Genomic DNA, 10,173 nt, shown 5'->3' with positions numbered 1-10,173 from the left:
TCTCCCATTGTTCAATTGCCTTTGTCCCTAGAATGGATATTTTTTTCCATTGTTTTAAATGGCATTGTCCCTAGAATGGATATTACCTTTCTCCAATGTTAAATTACCTTGTCCCCAGAGTGGATGTCTTTTTTTTCCCATGTTAAATTTCCATAGTCCCCAGAGTGGATATTGCTTCCCATGTTAAATTTACGTAGTCCCCAGAGTGGATATCATCTTTTTAACATGGAACTCCCGTAGTCCCTAGCCCGTCCCACCATACTACTGGTATGTGAGAAAGCTTGCCAGTAGCTTCGATAGTTCTTTCTGGGGTTTTCCCCGGGTTTTTCCTCCACCATTAATACTGGCCGCCATGTATAGCCTATCGTGTGCTTAAAAATGGCGTTAAACCCTACAACAACAACAACAACAACCAATAGTTGGCTAGGAAGAATAGTTAGCCTCCCATAGCAGTAAACACATGGGTTTGGGGCAAGTATACTATCTCAAACAAGGCTTTGATGACAACTATTTTCAACTGCATCAGCCTGTTTAGTACATGCTCTAGTGATCTAGGAATCGGGCTTGTGTTTGTACTTGTGAGCATCACATGATATAAAAAATGACATTCGGACATGAAAATTGCAGATATAAATTTGGGGTTGGGGTCCATAAACTTCTTCAGCTATGAACTGCTATTGACTTCTCTGGTTAAGATTATAATAGTCTTATGCTTTGCATTCTGGGTATTTTATTTTGTATGATTATTAATACTAGGTAGCTGATTGCGGCATTAAATTTGTACATAAACCTGGCCCCTGCCCCCATAGTCATTCATCGAACTCACTCATTACGCTTAACCCTAAATGAGTTGTTTCCCTTATTTTCAGGAAATCCCACGTTCTTATGACCTAGATACTCGGTGGACGAAGTCGCTATTTTATTGAGTAATTTCTTTCTAAAAATGAAGACGTATTACCTCTACTTAATGACAACCCCTATCATGTGCCTGATGTCTGTAGGTAAGTATAAACATTTCGAGGAGATATCTAACGCCATGTTGCTATATTAATCTGCGCCAGTCAACATGAATGGAGTGCAGATGGGGGTGGGAGTGTGCAATGCATTGTTACCTTCATCGACTGAAAGACAGACGCGCGGGTTGGGGACATGGTGATTGAGAGCATAATTGTTTTGTTTTTTTTATAAAACGGTCTCAATCTGAGATGTGCGTTCGTAATTACTAAGTTTGTTCTAGTCAAACTCATGTTCTATTTATATACTTATCTGTCAATGATCAGGACGTATATTGCATAAAAGAATTGTGCACCTTTACAGGCAACATGTTGCAGTCAGTACAGTGGAAATATTTTAATTGTGAAAGGTAGGCACGTAGACAGAGTGAAAACGTTATTGAAATGAAAAGAACGACTGAACTTAATATTTTATTGCGATTTGCGTCTGGCAGCCATGTCAATCAGCAGAAAAAAAAACTTAATTTGTGTATGAAATATGAATGAATCACACAAATATGTCTTCTTTCACATTTATAATTATTAAAATCGTTAACTCCGCTGTGAGGCTAAACCCACAATTTTTAAAACAAAAATGCTAAGTAATGATTTCAGATTTTACAATACAAAATATCAGATTGAAAAATATATGGTTTCGATTATTAGGCGAACTTGCATAATACTGCACAACATTTTAGCGGACATACATTTTACTCTCATGCGCAGGTTTGAGTTTCGGGCTCGGCCAATGTGGGTATGTGATAAAGCTTGCCAGTAGCTTGTCGTGGGTCGGTGGTTCTTTCCGGGTTTTTTTCCTCCTTTATTTATACTGGCCACCATGAATACCCTATTTTGTGCTGAAATAATGGTGTTCAAACCTACAACAACAACAATAATCCAAACAATAATTGCCTCTAAATGTTATGTTCAAGAACGTCTTAAAATGACAAGACGTGCATAGTAGAAAAAGAAAAAAAAAAAACAACAATTCCCCAGAATTTATAAAAGATCTTTACTTAAAAATCCATATTTATGGTATATAGTGGTTGACACTTCATTGTATTCAAATACAAGTCTCGCTTTTTCCATTTCACTTGTATTTAAAAAGAGGATCTTGCGTGCTAACACAAGCCGGTTTGAGACGGAACACAAGCCGTGTTGTGAAGGAACAGAATCGCCTTTTGGCTTTCACTATTTCCCACAAATATCTAAAACGTTATATTACTGATATTAAAAAACGAAAGATTTGCTAAAATTTAATAACGCTAAAATATTGCGATATACAATACCGTTGTGATAATTTGTCTAAATAAAACATATATATGTGTGTATGTGTGTGTGTGAACCAGTATATATAGTGGCGTGTATATGTATAAGTGTGTCAATACGCAATGATAAACAAAACAGATTGTAGTGTTGTATTCGTTAATGTCTAAAATCTTATACGAATTGTCAAATGGAAAAAAAATATGGAATACTGTGATAATGATGACGATGTCTGTGTGTAATTTGGATTACTTTTCCAATTGTTCAGCATCTCACCTCTGTCTGCGTCGGTTCGAGTCTCGGATTCGGCTAATGTGGTTATGTGAGAAAGCTTGCCAGTAGCTTCTCGTGGGTCGGTGGTTCTTTCCGGGGTTTTTCCTCCACCATTAATACTGGCCGCCATGTATAGCCTATCGTGTGCTGAAAAAATGGCGTTAAACCCTACAACAACAACAACAACCAATTGTTCAGTCATATCTCTACGATGTCTGCTGTATGGCAGTTTATAGTGATGTCTAGCACAGGGGCATCATGCCACAGATATGTAGCATGATGTCCCACCCAGTCACATTATCCTAACACTGATAACTAACCATTTTCTTTCGAGCGTATTATTAAATTAAAGCAGGAAAAATAAGCAAAATGATTGTCTTTCCTAAAGTAATTATAATTTACCCGAGTAGATTGGATATTCGCTAGCAAAAAATATTATTTTATTTGAAAACTATATCAAAAGGTTATTAATCTCATCTTAATCAAGCTCTTTGTTAACTGTGCCTGGGGGTCAGACTATGTAAAAATCACAGACGGCGAAAAGTCTGCTGTCATAATAATAATAATAATGTGTACTTTGTACAGAGTCTAATCTTTAGAAGCTCAAAGCGTTTTGCGATATTAGATAATACATAAAAACGTATACAAACGACAAGATTACAAACACATCAAGGAAGTAATTATAAAATAAAAACAAATGATGATTATATTTAAGGACATAAACATCATTTAGTCTTTAAGTCTGTTCTTGTTGTCGAAAATGGTGAGTTACAAGATCACTCTTGAATGAGATCACAGTGTCCTTCTAAGATCCATGGGCAATTCGTTCCAAGTAGCTGGAGACTGGTACGTAAAAGAATATATATATATATATATATATATATATATATATATATATATATATATATATATGCCAAACTTCAACTATGTATCTGAGTGAATTTATCCACAATACGTCTTCAATAATCATTACGTGGAGATACAGTATACTTTATTTTTGAATATTATTTGAAAGAAAATAAAAAAATAAATGCGCGACAAGGACCGTGTCTAAATATGTGACCGATCACTGTTAAAGAGATTGAATTCTGGGCCCTCATCAAAAACTTGAATAAAGTTGATTTTCTATGTTGAAGTCTTATTTGAAACTACTTAAATCAAGAAGCAGCTTGGGGATTGTTACTTATTTATAGGGGCCCCGAGTGGCCGAGTGGTCTAAAGCGTTCTTCGTTACGGATCACTGCCATCTCACCTCTGTCTGCGGCGGTTCGAGTCTAAGATTCAGCCAATGTGGGCATGTGAGAAAGCTTGCCAGTAGCTTCTCGTGGGTCGGTGGTTCTTTCCGGGGTTTTCCGGGTTCTTCCTCCACCATTAATACTGGCCGCCATGTATAGCCTATCGTGCTGAAAAATGGCGTTAAACCCCACAACAACAACTTATCTATATGTTGTGAGTGTAATGTATTCCCTTATGGAAATTTCAGGAAAGGTCATACATTTATCCGTAATCCGTAATACGAAAGCACAGGAATAAATTCAGTAGCTATATATTCTAAATTTTACACGTTGCATATACTGATACATATAATTAATTCTAAAACAGTGAACAGTAAATTCTCTAGGTCTGGTATCGGCATGTTTTAATAGATCTGAGGGATACACTTTCAAGCCAGTTTACCATGGTATATACGGAATATTATCACCTTATTGGATGCCGTACACTTTGGTCTAAGGGTGTATGGGTTAATGCTAATTATAGTTTGTATGCACTTTTGTTGCTGTTGTTGTTGGTGTAGCGGAAGGTTATGCATGACGACCAATATATTTGGTTGAGGAAAAACCCAGGAATGCCCCGGTTAGAACCACCGACCTACGGGAAGCTACGCGCAAGCTTTCGCACAAACCCGCATTCCTCCAGATGGCAGTGATCTGTAAAAGTGAGCTTTTTAGACCACTCGTCCTGCCGGGTCCAGTGCAATTCAATAAACTAACAACCTTACATAAAGTTATCGACAGAATTATAGACTACTGCGTTTGTATGGGAAAATATGAACGAGTTTTGGGATGGAATATTGCACGACCTTGGGAGTGCAGTATATCCTTCCGACAAAACGAGTTCATATTTTCCCATACAAATTCAGTAACCTTTTTATTATATGCTCTTTTATTATATGCTCATTTAAAAATTCTATCTAAGGTTTAGTTATATAAATAAAATACACTGCAAGAATCAACGGCATATTGTGAATGAATGCGCATTGCAACAACTGTTTCATTTGATCTGGAATGAATATATTTTGGTATTTTGTTTCGATTCGACGAAAGTTTGTGATTTTGGACTGGATTCATCTGTGCAAAGTATACATGAAATACATCGGATTGAAGTGGCGCGGGAGAAGCGAGTTTACATCTGCAAACGTGTTTCTGTTTCTGTCATTGAATGTTTGAAAACATAATGTGGAAAAATATGAAGTCTTTTAATTTCAATTATCAAAAAGACGCTATGGAATTTAATGCTTATTTCATTTTGAGTGCTGTAAGGAGGATGCAATTGCACTTAATTATCGAAATTACAGCACAATTTTGAAATGTGTAATCCAGATTGAAAACCTATGAAATGGCTCATGTAATTCGGATTTGCAGAATTAAGAAAATACATTTTGAGGAAATTCAGGATGTAAAACTGTAAGTATATTTTATTTTGCCATTCTTATCACCAGCTAAAGAAGAGAGTATATGACTTGTCACTTGTATGCTATTTGAAAGGACTTTATCTTCCGTTTGATACATAATGTAGCTAGCCTAAATCCGTAACATTGTATCAACGCGAAATGTACCAAAACAGCTGGGTTTTTTTGTGCAGTCCACGAAACATGTTTTAGTTCAGTCAGAAACAAATTTAAACAACGACAACGTAAAAATCCTCTTACGCGAATGTATATGATATCAAAATTGCTAGCGTCTGCGTCCATTGTTTGTTTACAATAGAAAGTAGTTCCTTTATGCTCGTGAATGCTATATGTGTATTGTCGCGCGAGTCCAGTATCGGGTAATATTGAACGATTCTGACAATATAAAGTTAACGGGGGAAAATGAGTATATAATAATAACGAATACAAATCTTTAAGCTGCGATTGTTAATTAAGAAGACTGATTGTCTACAAACAGCAAACAACCTGTTGCAGTTTTCTTCCTTGGATCGAAACAGTCAAAATACTGACGAATCAGTATTGTTACATTAAAATCTAACCTTCGTTGTGTGCATAGTTCCCAAGGATAAATAAGCGAAATAGTAAACTATTAACACTTTTCTGTGCATAATAAAGTACTTAATTGCATTTTCCCTTTGAAGCAGAGATTATCAGCTGTTTTTGTTTCCCATTTTTCATATCGCCACCCGTCAGATGAATAATCTAGTTATGGCCTAGTTTTAGTTCTTATACTCAGCACGTTTGCAGGCAACTGAAAACCCTCCATTGTAAGCCAATTAATATATGAGATACACTGGATTTTATATGTTGCTACGTCTGTATTAGAACTGGGTACAACAGTTTACCGTTATGTGGCAGATGTTTGGCACTATTTTGTCATAGTGTTCGTCTTTCAAAACGCGATAATACATATCTTGCTTTGATTTCTAACAAAATATAACCACGATATTTTTAAGAACATACTGAAACAAGAGTTCAGAGAACACTCCCTGTTGCTTGATGGACTCTCTTTACATTACATTTGTATATTAGTGAAATAATTCTTTAGTTCCAAATGTTTGAAATTTTAAAAGCAATGGGATCCAACAGTTTGTCAACAATTCATATTTGTTAAATCATAATATGTACGTTTACGATAGTTTTGGTCTTCAACGGATTCCCAGCTTTATTTTTTTGACATATTACCGATTCAACGATCATTTGATTCGAAAGTGTAATCAGTCTCGTGTTTATTCTGTGTAATTTCTGATATGTTTGATTCACAAAACTAAGAGTCGTTGTGCATCTTAACTGTTTTATGTAATTCTCCAGGAATATTGGAGTAAATGTCTTCTTCTTAATTGGAATTAAATCGCTCAGCATCAGAACAAGTTTGTTTCCTCATATTTCACAAGTGTTAATTTGGGTTCATGTTATTTTAATTTGATGAGCGCCTTATTCACCGAATTAATAGACAATGATATTACAAGATAATTTTGGCATTTTAATACCATCTTCCTTTCCACATTTCAGTATGTCTCGAACATACATTTGAGAAGATGCTAAAAAAGCACGGGCTAGATGACAAGACGATCCGAATTCTGGAGGAGCAGAAAATAGTCAACATTGCAGCAGTTCGAGGTTTATCGGAAGATGACATAAAGGATTTAGGAATACCTGTAGGCCAGAGGGCATTACTCAGAGAGCTTGTAAAAAAACTGCGTGCATCGTCTGATGACATTCCCCATTCACAGCCGTCTTCTGAAACAGATAATGAGAAGCCAAAGGATGGAGAGGAAATGACAGAGAAGCAATTTTGGTGTATATTTAAATGTCTTGGAGGTATCTCTGCTGTTGGTATAGGCGGTATATTGGCCCTGGTTGGACTAGTCACATACGGGCTCCCAGTAATCGGATTCGGGGCGGCTGGAATATTAGCAGGATCCTTGGCGGCTAAGATTATGGCACTTTATGGGGGCACTGTGGCAGCTGGGAGTGTAGTCTCTGTCCTGCAGTCTGTAGCAGTGGTCGGTATTGGCTGGAAGGCTATCCTAGGAGCTTTCTTTGGCTCAGCTGCTGTGATGACAGCTGTGGAAAAGACGTGTAGCCATTGCATGGATCTGTAACTCTTTACATTTTAGAAATCGTTATACTTTGTTACATTTTCATCATGGCCTGTAGTTTGTGGTGTCGTGTACAATAACATAGGTGACCTGTACACTTCTTTTATTATCCTTGGCGTTTTCAGGAAAGAAGATAGTGTGGCAAGTATTCTAAATATAAACGGATCCAGAGAACATCGAAAATAAGTCACATATTAAAGACCTTTCTTTCATCGAGTGTCATAACGATGTCTTTATTGCATCTATTAAAAAATTTTTACCATTTTCAGCAACATTTAGCTTTAGAAAGAGGAGAAGAGAAAACATTAGAAAGAATTTTTTAAAAATAAAACCGCATTTTTTGCCAACGTATTCGTAACTTCTGATTCCGATTCACATAATATTAATAGCACATACAGTGTTAATGTAATTTTAGAACTAATGATCCTGATTATTTTACTTTGTCAAATTATCATCGATATTTATTGTTTATATATTGTCATAAATGTACTTGAACACATTCAGGCCTAAGCCTATTAATATGTGAAAAATAAGGAAGCAAGAAAAAAAACACAATACATAGGTAATATTATTTTGAGAAAGCCTGCATCTTCATTAAATCATGTTATGTATGTAGTGCAGAAGTATCTTTTTCATATAAGCAGAAGTTTGGTGTGTAACGTTAATTATTTTCCGTATTGGGTAAAGTGAAAAACACTTTCTGACTGATTAATTGTTTCACATTTTTACTGTCATGTAACCTTTACAATTTTTTCAATCACAAACTGACATCTTATCATTAGTTACCGACTATCATCATCCATGTATAGTTTTTGAGTCAAATATATAGTTAGATTAAAGCCGCCATGCATATGACCTAGATACGTAATATGTATTAGTAACTAATTCATTCGAACATTACTTATATTCATGGTTTTCCATCATTTTGAATTACGGCAATTTTCATCGAAATCTTTGTCGAGAAATTCATAGAACTCAATTTACGGCTATTCCGTCATTTGACTAGGTCCGTTTAATTTGTAAGTTGGTAGTCAGAACATTAGCCTAGTATCTTTGAAAGTGTGTGACCATACTACTCAAGATCAAACAGAAACTCACAAACAAGATCAGATATATGTTAGCATTCTGGGATAAACTGTACAGTGATTTTGGAAACTGAGACAGCCTGCTAAGTACACACATTTGCTTTTAGACCAGGGAGGAATGTAAAGCTGAAAGCAAAGTCTTGGGGTACCAACTATGCCTAGAGAATTATAGAACGTACCGAACGATAAGGATCGGTTGTATTACATATTAAATCATCAAAAAGAGCAAGTATTTGTGATTACTGTAGATGAAGAGTTGTTTAATACAAAACGTGTATTCGATCACAACGAGCTATTCCATCCTGATCTGACGTGGAAGAGTTCAACCAGTGAAAATTTTCAATCATGTATGCGAAGAACGTTCTAGAACACACATTACACACAATGCCCCCATTGACATATGTTATCAAATTGACATATTGTGCTTCAGTCAAATAAGATGTTTACCTTAGCAACAGGTGTTGCTACGGTTTGCTAAACTCCTAGTTCCAGTACCAAACGACTGACAAAGAAAGAACATATATCGACAATTCATAAAGAAAATTAAATAAATTGTGTTGTTTAGTCCTTAAAGGATCTTGGTCATACATGTGGATTTAAATACATATCTTAACTTGCGGCAATATCAATGCATTCCCTCGAAAATTTCATGACTGAAGACGACAACGAGACGCTGTCCAAAGAAATGCGTAGATTACCTATTATAAGTACTTACCGTTCTTCTTCCTCTGCATACTACTCCTACTAATAATAATATTACTTCCTGTAGCAGCTCTCTCTTCTTTGCCCAATGTAAAGATTCTTTCTACAAGATTTATTAATTGCATGTTCCACTGTTCTGCAGGTCAACCCATTTTCATAACGGCTCTTTTCCACTCAATGAATTCGTGTTTCCGTTCATTTATTAGGTGTCAGTTATCTTGGCTAAATAAATCCAGCACTGTGACTCTAAATTGCTGTAGATGTTTATTATGCAGACTAGACCATAAAAGGTAAGGTATCAATTCCAACGAAACAGTTGATCGCTTAAATATTTCATGTACTTTCCTGATTCCCCGTCTTTCTAAATCTCACCCTTTTTCTCAGAAGATACATATTTGCCTATCGAAAACAGAATCACTTATTGCACATACGCGGTATGGTTTCGTCAGACACAAAACAAATATTTGTAGCCACGGTTGTAGGTGGCCAAATGAGAGGCGTCGGCTAAATCGGCTTACCATTGAAGATCGATACCCTCCACTCAGGTGCGATTTTTTGAATATTTTCGTCAAATGGCTTTGTGTAAGGTGTACGTTGCTCGTTATTGTAACCATTCTTGCACTTGAGGTAAACAGACACTATCGAATCGGGTTTTGGCAGCGCGATACAATTTCAGAACTGCTCCATATGCTGCAGGATGGGATGGATCGTAATAAATGCTAGCTAACAAATTCTCCATCAGGACTCTCTCTCTCTCTCTCTCTCTCTCTCTCTCTTTTAAGTCACCTACTGTTCAAGGATGCTACTATGGATAGGATGAGGTGGTGGTTAGGAAACGGCTTTGCGAGTCCAACGTGCCACGGGAGTTGAAGTCAAGGGTAGTGGTGGTAGCAGCAATGGGATGGCTTTTTTCTTGTTCTTGTTGTTCACTACTGCTTTCCCTTCTTTCTTTTTCACTTCTATCGAAGAAGGAGTGGACATCATCCTTATAACCCAATCTTTGAGTTCTTCACGTTGGGGAGTGCGGAAAGTGTCAACAAGAA

General features: G+C 36.4%; 1 protein-coding gene across 1 annotated transcript; it reads left to right on the top strand.

Annotated features, from left to right (window-relative positions):
• The first annotated feature begins 869 nt into the window (after positions 1-869).
• Positions 870-7,690, top strand: LOC149793332 (uncharacterized). Its single transcript, XM_089967309.1, has 2 exons — positions 870-1,001; positions 6,754-7,690. Exons 1-2 carry the CDS (start codon positions 944-946, stop codon positions 7,344-7,346), a joined length of 651 nt encoding a protein of 216 aa, XP_089823435.1. The 5' UTR covers positions 870-943; the 3' UTR covers positions 7,347-7,690.
• Positions 7,691-10,173: the final 2,483 nt, after the last annotated feature.

This window comes from Sinohyriopsis cumingii, chromosome 8 (assembly GCF_028554795.1).
Source record: "Sinohyriopsis cumingii isolate HCF-2022 chromosome 8, ASM2855479v2, whole genome shotgun sequence".
Lineage (NCBI taxonomy): Eukaryota > Metazoa > Mollusca > Bivalvia > Unionida > Unionidae > Sinohyriopsis > Sinohyriopsis cumingii.
The sequence above is the reverse complement of the archived record's forward strand: the minus strand, read 5'-3'. Positions and strand labels throughout refer to the sequence as shown.